Source organism: Gekko japonicus, unplaced genomic scaffold, assembly GCF_001447785.1.
Source record: "Gekko japonicus isolate JY-2015 unplaced genomic scaffold, Gekko_japonicus_V1.1 scaffold269, whole genome shotgun sequence".
NCBI classification, from domain to species: Eukaryota; Metazoa; Chordata; class Lepidosauria; order Squamata; family Gekkonidae; genus Gekko; species Gekko japonicus.
The window spans coordinates 124681-142680 of record NW_015168659.1 but is presented as its reverse complement, the minus strand read 5'-3'; the positions used below and the strand labels follow the sequence as shown (position 1 = coordinate 142680).

At 43.3% G+C, this 18000-nt stretch overlaps 1 protein-coding gene across 1 annotated transcript in view; it reads right to left on the bottom strand.

Moving 5' to 3' along the window:
• The window catches only part of HMCN1 (hemicentin 1), a 234521-nt gene that overhangs the window by 94355 nt on the left and 122166 nt on the right, over positions 1 to 18000 (bottom strand). The window contains exons 38-45 of the mRNA XM_015415242.1: positions 15520 to 15633; positions 14354 to 14440; positions 13138 to 13329; positions 10846 to 11019; positions 9550 to 9663; positions 4987 to 5132; positions 2457 to 2607; positions 1134 to 1337 (exon numbers count right to left, since the gene is read on the bottom strand). Of these exons, the coding sequence (XP_015270728.1) occupies positions 1134 to 1337; positions 2457 to 2607; positions 4987 to 5132; positions 9550 to 9663; positions 10846 to 11019; positions 13138 to 13329; positions 14354 to 14440; positions 15520 to 15633 (1182 nt within the window). The remainder of the gene's footprint in view (positions 1 to 1133; positions 1338 to 2456; positions 2608 to 4986; positions 5133 to 9549; positions 9664 to 10845; positions 11020 to 13137; positions 13330 to 14353; positions 14441 to 15519; positions 15634 to 18000) is intronic.

Here is an 18000-nt window from a genome sequence, read left to right as displayed (position 1 = left end):
TGGGAGATCTCCAGGTTCCACCTGGAGATTGGCAACCCTAGGGGAAAGTCAGCTGCACAGCAGGGGGTTGAAGAGAATGGTTTGATGGCTGCTGGGCCAAGATTGGCATCAATAATTCCCCAGGAGCCCCATCGTAAATGCACCAAACAATTCCTAAAGATTTTCCAGAACACTACTCTGTTGATAAATCGCAACAATTTGAATTAGCACCAGAGCTTTAAGATCTCTCCAGCTGTCACCTGGAGACTGGCAACAGCTTGTCTGGAGTGTGGGCAGTATGGCATTGTATCTGTCTGAGGTCCCCCTCTTCCTCCTCCTCCTCAGACCCCACCCTCAGCAGGCTTCATCCCTAAAATATCCTGGAAGTTTCCAACCTGGAGTTGGCAACCCTATGTCCTTTCCTGGCAACCATCAGCCAACCTTTATCTGTCTGTCTGTCTTAAGTTTTACAACCCCCCCAGCCTCTGCCTAGGGAAAGGGCAGCTGATATCATTCTCCTCTCCCCTATGAGGTATGTTATGCAACTGAAAATCCCAACTGCCTTGCGGGGGGGGGTGAGTTTGAGGTGTGGAATGGAGTGTAGTCCAATCAGCTTCCATATGCAAATAACCTTGGAATGCTGGGCGGGACTGCACAAAGCAGCCAGTCAACCCAGCCAGTGTCTTCTGAGTGGCAGTTTTTCCGGCCTAACACTAAAGGGGCCAAATTTAGAATGTTGTGAAATAGAACGTTGCTATTCAATTATTATAAGGGAGAGATGTGTTCTATAGTAGCTGTTTGTATGTTTGGCTTAAGACCTCTGGTCAATGAAGCTAATAAATGAAAGGAATTAAAACAACAAAAACACATAAAGCTAATGGTAAGTGTCGTGGCACACAGTCTCATTTAAATGTTCTTTATATTTTCACCTCACCCCATTTTTTAAAGATAAGTAATCATGTGTAATGCTAAAGGAAAATCTGGAAAATTGTATTATTACCCATAAAAATGGTATTATTACCCATAAAAATGTAAATACTTCGTACAATAAAATCTTTGTTATCCAGCACTCATGAGGAATGAGGAATGAGGGTTACTGGTTAATCAAATGTGACCTTTATTTACTAAGGTAAGTCCCTTTGTTTAGTACAAACCTGGCAATATTAATACTTTATCACTGGAACTCAGGGGAGAACCATCCTTATACCATGTGAGTGCTGGGGGAGGGACAGCATTGGTCTCACAGTACAGAGAAAGAGGATTGTTCAGGATCACATCTTTTGGTTCTCCTCCTTGCCCTACACCCAGAGCATTGCAGTCTTCCCAGCCACTGGACAGTCTTCGGAAACTAGGAGGTACTGTGAGAGAGAACAGAAAGGCAGGCAAGAATGAGATGAGGTAAAGCTAAAGGTTTCCCTTGCTCGAAAGCCAGTTGAATCCGACTCTAGGGTGTGCTGCTCATCTCTGTTTCCAAGGCGAAGAGCCAGCACTGTCCGTGCTTAATGCCTAAATACTGCATATGTAGAAACTGCCATAGGCAATGCTTTCCTTACAAAGAGTTCAGGGAACCATCAAAACTTGGACATGAATAATTGTGTTAACAAGGGTTCTGGTTCATCCACAGCCTAATGCAAATGCTTCTGTGCAGGGCTTTTTTGTAGAAAAAGCCCAGCAGGAACTCATTAGCATAATAGGCCACACCCAACAGCATAAACTCATTATCAAATTAAGCCACACACCCCATGTTACCAGAAGTGTGGTCATCAGCCACACCCACCGTCTGCTTTTCATTCTGTTTACTTTGTTGTCAAAACCCTGGGCTTTTTTTATAGCAGGAACTTCTTTGCATGTTAGGCCACACACCCCTAATGTAGCCAATCCTAATGAGTTTCTGCTGTTAGGTGTGGCCTTTATGCTAATGAGTTCCTGCTGGGCGTGGCCAGCTCAGGAGCCAGCCGGAACTCCGTTCCTGTGCGTTCCTGCCCCAAAATAGCCCTGCTTCTGTGGTATATGTGGAATACTGGATTTAATTTTTGAAGCCAGCAAGCCAATGATTATGAGCATCATCATAGGCAAATATTCAGTTCCACGCTCATTTAAATGTTGTTTTCCATCCAATAGGCTCACACAGCTGAATTCTTCATAGATGGCATTGAGTTACACAGATATGCTCATGCCACTCTCTACTGCTAATGTTTCAAGACAACATGAGCATACACAGCCCTCAGCCCCCAGCGATTTGGGATCCATAGAAAAAAGCTGACATTTGTTTGCTTAACTTGGTCAGCCCCCCTTTCCCCTTGGCGAGCACTCCTTCCCTTCTAATTCCTCCCATTCTTATTCCCAGTACACACACCCTCTTTTCCTAACAAACAGAGTGATAACTGCTCAACTTATATTAGGAGTACAGAAGATTTCATCCTTTGATTTCCCTTATCATTCCAAACATATGCACACAGGCACACATGCAGCTGTACCTTGGATGTTGACATCAAATTCCAGCTCATCTTCTCCAGCGATATTTGAGGCAACACAACTGTAACGGCCAGTGTCCGATATCTGTGCTGCCTTTATTTGCAGGATGCGCCCACCGGCTTGGATCGTTATGTGGTCATCTGATGTAATAGGCTGTGATGTAATGATCAAAAACAGCACATGAGTATGGCATAAAATGTGCAAATGAAGTGTCACATACAACAGGCTTACACAACTGGTGATCCATTTGGTCAAACCAACCAAGCAGGTGCATGAAACACCTTCCTTTCCTCTCCAATTTTCAGGCTGCAAAAAAAGCAAGCACCACCCATGACTAGTAGGCCACATTTGTCTTCCAGAAGCATGGAATAAGCAGGGATTTTACAGTCCATTTTCCCTCCATTTCTGTCCAAACGTTGAGGGTATTCTTCATGATAGTTTGCTTACAAATCATTAAAAAAGAGAACATAAGAAAGCAATACAGTTACATTAACGCTCTGTCCTCTACTTTGCCAAAGGAAACAAGACATTTCCATTAATGTGCTTCTTAATACTAGGAATTTTAGCTTTTGCCAAATTCTGGAAGAAAAAACCCTTAGAGCATCCAGTTCTCTGTTGATGGGATTTGCACTTATGTCAGAACCTATACAACTCTATCAGCCAAGAGTAATATTCCACATGCCAATGTAAACCAGTGCAACAACAGCCGCAGAACGCATTAAGCCAGAGCGCTGACAAGGAAGAGCAAGGAGGAACATTACACAACTGCAAAACATTGGTAGCCAGCATGGTGTAGTGAGTGGGGCTGGGCTAGAATCTGGATGGCCCAGTCTGGCCCAGTCTTGTCAGATCTCTGAAGCTAAGCAGAGTCAGCCCTGGGTAGTATTTGGATGGGAGACCACCAAGGGATATTGGAGGCAGGCAATAGCAAACCAATTCTGAACATCCCTTGCCTTGAAAACCCTTAATGGCAAGACTAACAACCAGGGCTTTTTTTGTAGAAAAAGTCCAGCAGGAACTCATTAGCATAATAGGCCACACCCAGCAGCAGAAACTCATTAGCATAATAGGCCACACCCAGCAGCAGAAACTCATTAGCATATTAGGCCACACCCCCTGACTGCACCGCTCATTCGCATATTAGGCCGCATTCCCATGTTACCAGAAGTGTGGTCATCCAGCCACACCCACCTTTTGCTTCTTATTCTGTTTACCTTGTTTGCTGTCAAAATCCAGGGCCTTTTTTTGTTGCAGGAACTCCTTTGCATGTTAGGCCACACACCCGTAATGTAGCCAATCCTAATGAGTTCCTGCTGTTGGGTGTGGCCTGTTATGCTAATGAGTTCCTGCTGGGTGTGGCCAACTTGGGAGCCAGCCGGAACTCCATTCCTGTGCGTTCCTGCCCAAAAATAGCCCTGCTAACAACAACAACAGAGGCTAGATGGCCATCTGACAGCAATGCGGATTGTGTGAACTTAGGCAGATCATGAGAGGGAGGGCAGGACGGGTTGCCTCAGTGCTTAGTTCTTGTGGCCCTTTTTTACACGCCCAGGGAAAGGCTGATTGTCACTTTGGGATCAGGGAGCAATCCTGGAGGTTTTTTGTCATCTTCTGGGCATGGAACAGCGGTCACTGTGGGTGTGGAGGGGGAGGTATTCGTGAATTTCCTGCATTGTGCAGGGGGTTGGACTAGATGACCCTGGAGGTCCCTTCCAACTCTATGATTCTAACAGGATCGGGGAGACCCAGGTTCGAATCCCCTCTCTGTCATGGAAGCACTCATAAACTACAGGGTGGTTGTGACGATGAAGAAAGAAGGAATATAGGAAACCACTTTCGGTCCCCATCAGGGAGAAAAGTGAGGTATATAAATTAAGTAAATAAAACAAACAAACTGTCATGGGCACCCTCCTTTACTACTAAATGGTTCTGGCAATATGATCCCAGTTTCATAGGAAGGAGATAGGACTTGCTGTGGCTAAGATCCTAAGTGCCCTTTCCACTTCTGCCTGGGGAAGAGTGGGAAGGAGATTTTCACTTATCCCTTCCTCCCCACACACACACTGCAGCCCCCCACTTCAATACCCACGATGTTCTTGGGGGTCCACTAACCCACAGAGGTGCTGGGGGGGTACAAATGACCAATGCTCCCTCTAAGCTGCAGAGTCTTGTGAGCAAAAATCTACTTTGTGAGCTACTGGCATTAAAGTTGTGAGCAAGCAATTTGGCTGCTGCATAAATCAGTTTGCTCTGGAGCCATCCTTCCTGAGCCAAGACAAAAATTTGTGAGCTGGAGGGTAAAAAAACTGTGAACTAGCTCACACTAATTCAGCTTAGAGGGAACACTGCAAATGGCCACAGCTGGAAGGGGAGGGGGGAAGTCACTGCTTATGCAACTCAGATTGACTCACGCTGCACAGGATCTAAGCCCGTGTTTGTAAGACAGAAAGGAAGGGAAAGTGTGTGTGTAGTAGACAAACTTATTTGTTTCTTTAAAACCACTTATTCAAATGAATGAAATGTCTGACTGGCCTGTCCATCCTTGTACCATCTGATGCCAGCTGCAGGAATTGCATGAGCTTCACATTCCAGTGTAAAACTGTTGTTCACTCTGATCTTCACTTCTTTAGGCGACGGGCCCAGTCCTGATAAGTCTCCTCTATTGATGATTGGTGGGACTGCACAGAAAGAAAGGGCCCAAGAACTGAAACATCAGTTTCTCACTTAGTTATCATCCACTGCATTATCAGAGAGAACACATACATGGAAGACCAAACCAGGGCCAGGTAACTGCTCTGCACAAAAGCCCATCTCAGCAACTGGTCATTAGAAACAGGATCATGGGTCAGGTACATACACTTGGCTACATAATGTGCTTTGTATATAGACATTCTGCAGATCTGACCGAGAAGTCAGTGTGGCCAGTTCAAACAGGCAAAGTGCTGCATTGAGAAACGTGGGTTGTGCGGGTCCACACAGAGGACACTGCACACTGTGAAGCGTTTGGCACTTAATGTGTGATTACTTAGGTATGCATTAAAGTTACAGTTCAGATTCCAGTGGGAATCAACAGGTGATTCACAGTCAATACAATTAAGAAGAGACAAACAACTGGCAGAATTCATGACATATCCGGCCATCCACTCACTTTGCAAAGCCGGTCCTGCCCATTTCCTCCTACTGTTGCAGGCCACTAAGTCCTCCCCTCCACCCCTGTTTTGTTCTTGGGACTCAGCAGACTCTCAGGAACAGCACAGGGGGCAATACTGAGGTCTGCAGCAGTAGGGGGAACTGGCAAATATCAGTGCCCTCCTGTTCCACAAATAGGCAATATCCTTCTCTTGGAGGAACTACATGGTTGGGTACATTTCTATTTTATTCTAAGGTAATTTCATCTTTAAATGCAGCACCTGGGGACAAGAACAGCCTTCACAAGCCAGGATCATGGGGTTATTCAAGGTAACGAGGACCTCTTCTGTGCTGCCATCACTGATTATACACCCCCATTATTCAGCCCAGTTTTGGCAACTGTACAGTCAGCACAGTTAGTTGCAAGGACCAGGGGTCATTTCGTAGAAAAAAAAGGTGCAGGAGCCCATTAGCATAACTTATTTGCATGTGCCACATCCCCTGACATCACCGGAAGTGTGTCAGAAGGCAACACCCAACGCTCAGGCTCCACTGGACTGTTTTGGATTGCTAGCTGGGGGGGGGGGGAATGTGCAGATCTGCCCTCACAGAGGAGAGAGAGCTTGTACCTGAATAAAACTTTGTCTTAAAGGTGCCACTGGACTGTTTTGGGCCGTGGGGGAGGCTGGCCCCCCCCTGCAATTTACCTGGCTATTTCTCGCTCTGACTGAGGGCTGCTGGGAGCAGGGGGTGGGGCTTGTTGCATGTGCCCGCCCCCTGGGTTCTTTACTGCCAGAGCTCCGCTCCTGTGCGCACCTGCAGGAAATGACCCCTGGCAAGGACTCATGTATTGCGTGTATACACATACACATGAGTACTGCAACATGTTCCAAAGGCTGTATAGATTAACACTTCCATCACGCAAGTGGCCCTTTCGTTTCAATCAGGCTTGGCCTGAAGCTATTCCAAGATTACTGTGGTCCACGAGCAATTAATAATTCATTTTTGTTTTCAGTCCGAAACAGTGCCTATGGATCAAATATAGCTAAACACAGAAACACATCCTATCATTAGAAAGAGAAACTAGGAAGTCTCTTAGCTCAGTAAGGCATGTGCTTTGTGTGTAGGTTCCATCCCTTGCATTTGCGACTAAAGGCTGTTAAGTAAGGAGGTCCACCTTGGAAAGCAGGTTTCACTGGACTAGATGGACTAGGCCCTGCATATCTCTAAGAGTGTCGTCTCCCATATGTAGATCTCCCCATCACTGCTCATTCCTTTCCTACATACATGGAAGAACAAGGGCTCTCACTTGTCAGGCACATTCTTTGTAACTCACTGCCATAGGCGTTCCAGCTCCCCCCCCCCTTTACACAGCTGTCAGCACCAGCTAAAACATGTTACTCTCAAAACACATCAACTGATTCCGCTTGATAGCTGGCAAACTTCAGTAGATCGTCACCCTAGTGGATTTGTTATTTTTTAATGAAATTCTTTTTATTTCCTGCATGGCCCTTTGAGAGTGGAAAATATGCCTCATAAATTCTATACATGAATCACTACATCCATGGTTTAACTCTGTATAAGGCAGTTTCATATGGTCATATGCACTACAGAAGATAAGTTTTTTAAACTCATGGTTTGGTTCACTTTTGAGCAAACTTCCTTCAGCTGCAGGTCACCTTAGCAATTTTTCAATTAATGTACAACAAAAGACTTTGCTGTAGTTTGACTTATAGTTAAAGCAAACAAAGAAATCACACACTGGCATTTTCTAGATTCCCTTAATGTTTCATTTTCATTCCCCGATGTTACCTTTTTCTTCTTGTGCCCAGACAACTTCGTTAACATCCTTGTGCTGTCCCGGTCTTTCTTTCTCTCCCCCCCCCTTTCCTAAACTAGTTTTCCCCATACTTTTTTCCCGTTGTGGAATGAATTTACAAGTCTCTTGCTCAGAATCTGAACATTTTTTCCATCCTCATGGACTGCCACCCAAAACCCACCCAGAAAGGGCGGGTTTGGGGCAGCAAATTTTAAAAAATATTTGCATGCCAGCGCTGAAACGCTTCAGTGCTGGAGGGTGCCTGTGCTGAAACAAATGGTCAGTCCCAGGGGTCATTTCGTAGAAAAAGAGCTAGGGGGGCTCATTAGCATAACTCATTAGCATATGCCACACCCCCTGACATCACCGGAAGTGTGTCCTCCCCACAGCCGGCGGCGACCCCCAGCGGGCACCAGCAGGGAGCTCCAGGCCCCGCCCTCCCGCACCTCACCCGGGGGGATGGCGTCCCCCCGCGTCCCCCCCCCAAAATGACCCCTGGTCAGTCCCATGGGGAGGTCCAACACCAGCTGCCAATCATTGCCCAATTATTTTCTCTGCAGCCCAATCTAACTTATACATGCATTGGCGGCAGCAAATTTCAAGGAGTTCAGTGGGACTACCTTGTGTCAAAAGCCCAGAACCTCATGGAAACATAAAACCATATTTTTTGGCCAAAGACCCTTACAGAGGTGTGGGTGTTTGTGCATAACTGCAGAGCTTCTCATGGGAGATCAGCCACCACTCCGCTCAAAGTTGGTGGCTCAGCAGAGTGAAGCGAGGAGGGGGCTTTCATGGGGCCTCTCTCCCATGAAAGGGCACAGGTACTGGAGACTGGGGCAGGCTCGTCCTGGAAGCACCCCTCTCCAGGCACGCTTAGTCACTTATAAGCCCCACTGAGTTTATCAGGAGTAAGCCCACTTGAGCCCCGACCTGGACACTTTTGTCATACAAAGAAGGGGGTTGTTAAAAAATGATCTGCTCCAGGTGTCAAATATGCTGGGTATGCCACTGGAGCTGTGTACCTGATGCAAGTCAGGTAAAGGAATTCAAAATTTTAGTGGGGAGAGCTAATCAAAGAGACCACTCAAACATGAGGAAAGAGACAACCAATAACAGGTGAGATATTTATACCATGAATGAGCCTCAGTTGTAGTGTCATGGGTGGGGAATGTACTTTGACAGGGATTGCACAGTTAATGTGAACAGACAGAACTGTGATGGAGAAAACAAAAAAAACCCATGTAAGTGTGAACAGATCGCACCAATAGCGCGATCATTGAAACTGCCACAACACCCATGAAAATACAAAAGGCAGCCACAGTCAGGTGGAAAGGAGGTAACTAGGCTGCCTTTTCACAGTTTCTCCCATCAAAAACATCACTTCCCACAGCAATGTTTTTTAAAAGAATAACCACATCATAACAGAGGTCAGTAGGTCATTCCACGTATTCCCCCAGCTGTGTCTAGTTTGACCTAAATGTAAATGCTACCCAAATGGGCATGTGAGGTATGTGCCTAACAACAACAAAGGGCATATAAAGCTTTAATTAAGAGAAGAATACACTAGTAAACTGAGGCCCCTGCCACACGGGGGGGGGGGGAATAGCATGGGCAAAGTGCGGCTTTCTAAAGCCGCACCAAAAGAGAGACGCGGCGGCGGGATCACATAGATCCCCTGAGCCGCCGCGCACTTCCTCCCCGGCACGATCAGATGCCGGGGGGAAGCCACTAAAGAAAGAGCGTGACAGCCGAACTGTGCATGTGTGCACATGCGCAGTTCGGCGGGGAGCCTGGATTGATCCGGACAATGGGCGCAGCGGCGATCCCACGGCCGCGCTTGCAGCGGTGCTTCAGGTAAGTCCTCCTCTGTAGGAGGTTCTTTTTTGCAGCGGGTTTTCAGGGTTTAGGGACGGATCGGGGACGGGTGCGCGCCGCTTCCCAGATGTTGCGGTGAGATCGCGCCCATTTGCTGCGCCCCCAATCCATCCCTCTCCCGGGCCAAAGTCTCCCGTGTGACCAGGGCCTGATACAATGAAAAGAGATTGCAAGAGAAATTCCAAGTGACAGCATGAGAGCCAATATTATGAAGAAAAAGGACAAATTAATCTTTACAGGATTATAACAAAAATTAGCAATAGCGTACTTACTATACACTTTCACTTCATAGTGTTTTAAAGTTTCCCCTGCTTCATTTGTAGCTATGCATGTATATCTACCAGTATTCTCCTCTTGTGCATTCAGAATCTGTAGAGTTCGACCACCTGCAAAATAAGTTTTTTTCAAGGTAACACTGTATGTTTTCCCCTGAAGTAAGAGGGAATGACATACATAGTGTATGTATCAGCATCTAGGAACCTCACTGAAAGAACTGTTTCAACACACATTATATTTGGAGGGTGGATAAGGTTTTTGGTGGATCTGCTCAGGCTGGCTAGAAAGAGAAGAAGCCATGAACCCCCACTATTTTTGTCAAGCTTCAGGGCTGGATTAACTCTCCGGTTAAATATACCACAGCACTGAGGACCATTGGTAAGATGGCAGCCAAAGAAAATCTCTGCACCTGTTGGCTCCCTTCCTGTAGCAACTAAGAGTCACCATCACACACAACAATGAGAGTTTTGTGCATCCCCTCAAACCACATGGTTTAACAGCGTCATCAAAAGGTAATGTATATGTTGACAGCTACATATCATCACCCTCACCGCAAGCAGGGAGTCAAATATATGCAATTCACATACCCACAACATACCCAAGGATCATGCCAATTTGATTCAAAACAAAATAAGGATATACCTGAAAATAGAATTATCTGATCGTTTGGAAAAGGTACCTCTCCACATCCCTGAACTGTTCTCGCATCACAGACTAAAGCAGAAATGTCCAACTTCCATGTCACACATTAAATTTAAAAGGTAGGTTTCCAGTTGTGGGGCTCAAAAATATAGTTTGCCAAAATTCCCAGTGTGTTTTTAAATCTTGCTTTCATAAGACTTCTTAACCTTATCTAATCTTAGATTGCACCATCATCAGTATCAAGATAATAACCTACAAGGTGAACACTAATAGTGTATACCAACACCCTAATTTAAGTGGACAATACCCATGCCTAAATCTAGGCACAGAATTCCTATGTATGCAAGTGGTGCCTCAGTTATTCCATTTCAAAATAACTTACCAATTCAATGAAAAGTAGGACCAAATTTCAAACAAAACAACAATTTTGATAGTTCCTAAAGTTATTTGGATGAGTGACATTATACTTCATATACCCAAAGCTTTAGTCTTGCATAAATACAGCTGTATAAAGATTCATACATATGAAGATGGAAACATTCTTTATTTTTTCATAGCACTTCACCCAGACTTCCCCAAGGGATAAGGTAAAACAGGTTTTCATGAATGTCAGGTTATAATTCATTTAATATAAGGATACAAATAATTACCTGGCAAAATCCTGATATTTCTATTTGATTCTATGGGAGTTCCATCTTTCAACCAAGTGATTGTAGCTGGGGGATATGAATAAGCCTCACAAACTAAGGATGTGGGATTATTCAAGATAACTGTGATCTCTTCTGTGCCTCCATTATTGTCTGTACCCATGATGCTAGGGGATACTGAGAAAGATAAAAAAGGAACAACCACAAGGAAAAAGCATTTTTTTTCCCAATGTACTCAGCAAAAGACATGGTAACTCAAGTTAGTTTGATATGCTAATAGAGATGACTTGTAGAGACTGTTTAGGTCTTAACAAGCATATCAGTTTCCCTCTATGGTCTCCTGTAATCATGATGACTTCAATAGTACTGAATGGAAAAGAGTATTGCCCCTGATTTTCAGTTCAACCATTAAGACTTTTTCCTGCTTTTATGTTGTGAAAACACTTAACATGGAAATGGTTCATACATACTAGTGTATACCTGGCAATTGGGTTTTTATTGATTAATTACCTTAAACCCAGTTAAGAAAAAATCCTGGACTGAATACATTGATATGGAAGATAAGAGATACTGCCATTCAAGTAGGTCAACAGCCTTTTTTGTGTCAATAGAAAATAGTGCAATTCTTATTGGGCATATTTGTGCCCCTTTCTCTGTCACATTCTCAGACACAGAAATGACATGCGCAGCACTCCCAAGATTCAAAATGTGGAGCACACTTCTCACCTTAAATAGCACTTAGTCCCTACTAAGCTGAAACATAACTAGCACAGTGTTACTGTGCCACTTTAGCCCAGCATCAGACCTATCCTCTCTATGCTTAGTGAAACATGGGCTCCTATGAAACCTTTCTACGGTCCTGTTCATACGAGCCATTTGGGCCGGGAGAAGGATGGATCAGGCTGGAGCAAACGGGCGCGATCCCACAGCAACATCTGGGGAACGTCGTGCTTCCATCTCCGTCTCCGATCCGTCCCATCCCGCCCATACAGCGCAGCAAAAAAGAACCACCTCCCTAGGTGGTTCTTTCGGATGGGCCGTGGCAAGTGCGGCCGTGGGATCGCCGGCGCGTCCTTGCGCTGGCGCATCCCCGGCTCCTGGCCGAACTGCGCATGTGTGAGCATGCGCAGTTCACCAGGCTCCCCTTCGCACCGTCGCATTCTCCCCAGCATCTGATCGTGCCGGGGAGCAATGCGCTGCGGCTGAGGGGATCTGTGGGATCCCACCACGGCGTGTCAAGTTTGGTGCGGCTCTGCTTAGCCACGTTCCAGCCGTCCCGTGTGGCAGGGACCTACAGTTGCAGAAGCCTGCAGAGCATGTTGCAATTCATATGTAGCTACTAGTTAGGATGAAACCACTGTGAGGAAGACCTGTGGACTGCTTCTCACCTGCCTAGTGTTCCCTGCTCAACATTACATACAATAAACACCCTTTGACTTCTCCTAACATTCTTTTTAAAAGCCTGGCAAACAGTGATGCATTTGTTTACTGACAGGTACCCCACTATTATGCCTAAATCCAGCTCCAGCTAAAAGACCCCTTCCTCCAGTTTCCAACTGCCAATGATGGGAACATCAGAGAGATGGCAGAAAACAACTGAGCCCTCCTCTGTGTTTCATAGCAGCTCCAGTTGAGGACCCCCCCCTCCAGCTTCTGTATGTCATTGATCCATCCTCAGAGGAAGGATAAGAAATCTTCATGCAGGCCTTCACCATGCCTGCTAAGCCAAGGATTTTGTACTGAACTGTCAAAGTCAAATACCTTTAATGGTATAACAGTAAGAAACATAGATATACAATAACACAGCGTAGTTATTTAAAAGCGGAGTAAACAATATGAATCATTCCTCTAGGAGCATAGATCTAACTTTGGCCACTTCAGCAAGAAACTTGGCCACTATAGCTGTAATATTAGGATTAGCATCCTTTAATAAATACTGAATAGCCTTTTCCTTAGTAGAACTATAATTAGGAGGAAATAAAAATGACAACAATATTTTGTGTAAAACCGAGTGAAGTTGACAGTCAAAAATAATATGACATTAAATCCACAGATTTTAAAGGACAAGAACATAACCTTTTATGTAGGGGAATTTTATTAAACCAACCTGAGAGCACTCTTGAGGGGAAAACATTTACATGGGCTAATGTAAATGCTCTATGGTGCGAAGGCTTTGTACTGAACTATGTCATCAGATTTTCATTCCCGTGAGCTGCTTCGATAGATAGTTTTACAAATAAATATATTATAATAAAATAATGGAGGAAAATATATGAATTAGCTCGTAAATCTTACCAAGTACATTAAGACTGAAGGTCTTGCTCTTGTCTCCAGCTGCATTTGATGCCACACAAGTATATCTGCCGGTGTCCACTACTTGTGCACTTTTAATTTGAAGAAAACGCCCATTGGACATTAAGTGATGGCCATCATCATCTAAGAAAGGTTGCCCATCTTTTAACCATGTAATCTCTGGTACAGGACTCCCTTATTTGTGGGGGGAAATTGTTGTGAACATTTTCATCTTTAATCTATGATGATTTCTTTTTAAACATTTATTCATAATAAATAAATAAATAATAAAAAGTGAAAATTTTAAAATTTCATTATAATTTTTCAGTACAGAAACAAAAAAAAAATTATATATATAGATCAAATTTAGTTCTAAATAAAGAGTCACCAACAGACTGGAATGAATAAAGGGAATAAAGGGAAATAAATTATAATCATGTTTTCTGTTTGATCGATGTCCAGTAAATGATAAAAAGGGAAACTAGCTCCTAATCTACAAATCAGCTTTTGTAAATCACTTTGGGCCTTGGTGGGACACAAAATTGGGGGGGAGGGAAGGTAGAATATAAAAATTTTCAGTAAATGAATAAGTAGTCTATCGTGGACTGATGTAACTGATGTAAAGGAAATGTATCATCCTATTGGTTTTGTTCTGTTCACACTTTGGATCCAGCACTGGAATGTTAGACAGCACAGTAGTAATATTTATATAGCCTTAGGCTCATCGTTGGGGGAACACTGGTCTAGAGCCCTACGGGGGAGGGCGGGGTATAAATTTAATTAATAAATAATAAATAAATAAATAATGGACATAACCTGTCCACTGTACCTTTACTACAGTGCCCTTACAATGTGGGCCTATTACTCTGTCCTCTACTTAGAGAAACCCAGACCACCATCTCCATTGTCCATGCCATCCAGGTGCAGGATCCAGAGCAAAGAGGTTTCCCAGAAGGCATGAAAGAAACATGGAATATAAGAATGCCTCTATATCATTTTCCCCCTGTGTCTGCTTTGTCTTTGGAAGCCCAGATTAGTCAAGCTAGCATTTGTGTGTCCACCATATCAGTGTTTTCATATTTGCAAAACTCATATGTAAGGATGGCAATGTGGCCCTCGATCCAGACCACATTCTTCACCCCTGGATCACATAATTAAGGACCACACAAGATAAACATTTGTTTATTACTAAATTGAGTAATTAATCCAAACACATTACCTGTCACTTCACATGTTAGCATAACGCTCTGCTTCTCCTTCACTTTCACATCTTCCAGTTTATTCTCTCCCACAATTCCTGGGGGAACTTTTATATTGAAAACAAACAAAAGCATAAAAAACAAAGAGGCATTAAGACAGCTGCATCTTTTTTTTATAATGGCTCATCATTAGAAATAAGAGATGCCAGTCTATCAGTATAATGGCTCATCATTAGAAATAAGAGATGCCAGTCTATCAGTGACAGCCATATTATCAAATTTAAGTCCAGTGGCACCTTTAAGACCAACAAAGGTTTATTCAACATATGAGCTTTCGTGTGCAAGGCTCATACCTTAAATAAACCGTTGTTGGTCTTAAAGGTGCCACTGGACTCTAAATCTGTTCTGCTGCTTCAGACCAACACAGTTGACTACCTGGATCTAGCCATATTATCAGAACATGATAGTTACAGACAGGTTGGTCTGAAGGGAAGCAGGTGAGAAATGTCACCTATGTATGTTGAAACTGTAAGTGCATACTGGGGAAAACAATAGCTTTTTCAGAAAACTGAAAATGAATGACTGAGGAATTGTTGATCAAAGTGTGTACATTCATCCCCACTATTGTATTGACTCCTTTGATAGAATAAAGTCAGAATTTTTTTGCCAGATAATTCCCACAGCATAATGAAATCACACCTAATTAAAAAAAAACACCATGAAAATACCACTAAACATTACAGTTTGCCCAGGAGTCTGGATTATTTTTTTGTCAATGGAATGTTGATATTTATGTCAGCTAGATGATTTGGTCAAACTACACATTGGAGTAAAAGTTTTTAAAACTTCAGAAATTGGCAGGAAGGAAGGGATGTGAAACTGCTGTTTTCTCTTTTATAAATACAGCTGCTGCCGTGTGTGCCTACAGATGTTCTCTGCTGCCAGCTAAATTCTCCCAACCCGGTTATCATTATGGTTACATGGCATGGCACACCAGAAGACTGAAGTTCATTCACTGCTGATTCGCTCACTGGTGACTTGTCCACTGTCCCCTAAATGCAGAGGTTCTCCTCAGGTTCCCCCAGTTTTGAAGTGGGCTTGAATTTTGAACACAAAGCTGTTCATGACTTTTAGGAGGGGAAATCCTAAGGTTGTTTGGTATTTTCAAGAGTTCTTACACATTCACCTAAAACTGAAAGAGCAAAGTTTTTCCTCTCTTCTCCTGCAACATTAGTCACCACACAGGTATACTGTCCTGCATCTTCTACATTCACCTGCATCAGTCGTAGCATTCTGCCACCTGAGGAAGAAAAATACAAATGTGCATATTACAGACAGCTTTTCTGTATGTTGCCACTGCATTATGCCCTGTTGCTGCAAGCTTCTGAAGCTGAAATAGAACATTTTAAATTGATTTTAAAATAAAGCAAGTGTCTAGTCCTCATGACTGCAAACAAAACTTTAAGCAAGTGTCTTAATGGCATATTTATTCTTAATTTTTCAAAATTTACTTTGTGTATATTCTGCCTTTCTCCCCAATGGGGAGAGTTTTGAAAGACAACAGGATTAAATGTCTTTCTTCTGTATACATCCCCAAGAAACCCCATCTAGTTCCAATACATTTTTGATCATGGGAGGTCAACATCTTGTCAGATGGTGACTCCTCTCATCTAGTTCAAGGAGGTAGTATTTCTAGAGTCTTCTGGATTGTGCCTTGAGAGACTGCTTAGCTTGGAGCTAACACTTTCCCCAGTGTCAGTTACATGGTTCTCCCTGACTGAAATTAGCCCCAGAGGGGAAATAACTGAGCCCTCCTAGCAACCATGTCCAGGACTAAATCCTGTATCTACCTTACTACTTTGAAAGACAGAAGATATAAAACTACAGCAGTCAATACTTTGCTATTGTCTACCAACAGAATATATGAATATACTTTACTTGTTTAGATTATTTCTTAACTACCTCTCCAAAAAAAATTAATCTAAAACCAAAGTAAAAACAATCACAAAAGTATGAAACATTATGTCAGCAGAACAATAAAAGGATAAAATAATAAAAAGCATAAATAGCTATTAATCAATAAAACCAGCATAAAATGCAAAAAATACATACAGCCATATCAGATACATAAAGAGTAGCAAACAACCCAAAGAGAGATAAGCATTAATAAACATCACTGATAAATTATATCCACTGTTGCAAATACTTTTTATCCTTAGTTATGGATGTAGCTCTACTGCATGCATTTTAAAGTATTAGCTACATGTAGACTTGTTGACTCCAGCATTAGATCAGCACTGTTTTCTATGTTACGTTTTTATACAATTCACCTTATTTTTGTAATAGTATTTCTAACTGTTTAATAAAAATAATTTTTAAAACTCTAGAAAAATATAAATAACAGATAAAATCCTGATAAAGGCCAAACAGCTTTAAAAAGTTGGTCATGATCAAATCATTCAAATGGCAGCATAGGTTGTCTTCATTAACCTGGCCAAGGGGAGAGTAGGGTTGCCAACTCTGGCTTGGGAAATTCCTGGAGACTTGGGGGCATTGCCCAGAGACAGCAGTTTAGGGAGGAGAGAAGGCTCAGCAGGTATGTGATGTCCCTCTAGGACTTCCATTTCTCGATGTTATGCTGAGTCTGCCCTCCAAAGCTGCCATTTCCTCCATGGGAACTGTTCTTGGTAGTTTGGAATTCAGATGTAATCCTGTGAGAAATCAGATTCCACCCTTGAGGCTGCTAATCCTTGGGGGGGAACAACATCCCAGTTCTGGGACACAGTTTGCCAGGTGGTTTGTCACATCACCACCAAAGAAGAACAAAGATAACAGGCATAGGTTTACACTTGCGCACGAGGGTGGGGGGGGACAAGAAGAACAGGAAAGACTGTGAAATCTCCTGACTAAAAGAGGCCACCCTCCAAAATCAGGATGGAGAAAACATCAGTGTTTAGGGGTGGAGAGGATGTGGATTGCGCAGCTGAAGGTTGCTAAAATAGGACTGGCATAAATGCAGTCACTCACTTTGGGCTTTTCCACAATGTGTTTTTTCATCAGTTCTGACTCCATACTGTTTTGTTTTATCCCCTGACTCTTGACTGCAGGTTTGTGTGTTTAGTTTTCACTTCTTCTTTTTCCTGTTCCTTTGTAACTACTTTTACTCTGATTTTTTTTTGGGGGGGGGGGGAAACCAATTTTGAGTCATCTTTTTCCTGGAGCATAATTTTTCTATTGGTTTTCTTTATCCCACCCACTTACAGCCCATTGTTAAACCACCCTCTCTCCCCCCTCCCAAGATGAGAGATTTCAGAGGGTTTTTTTAAGTCTATAAATATTGATATAATGCAGTAGTGTTGTAACGATAGTTTAAGCAGGTTCTCTGAATTCCCAGCTTTCATAAAAACAACAACAACAACAAAAAACCTAAGTCTAGCCTCTTCCCTCATGGAGATATAGGGGGAAAGGCCTACTTCTGCAAGAGAAGGGTTTAAAACAAACAAACCGAAAGCTGAGAATTCAGAGAACCTGTTTAAACTATCATTACAACACTACAGCATTATATTGCTACTAGCCGTAAAGCCCGTTGAGGAGGAATACAACGGGCCCTAGAAAGGTAGGATGGGTGGGTGGGCCATGGGTTGGGGGGGGAGCCGGCGGACCGTTC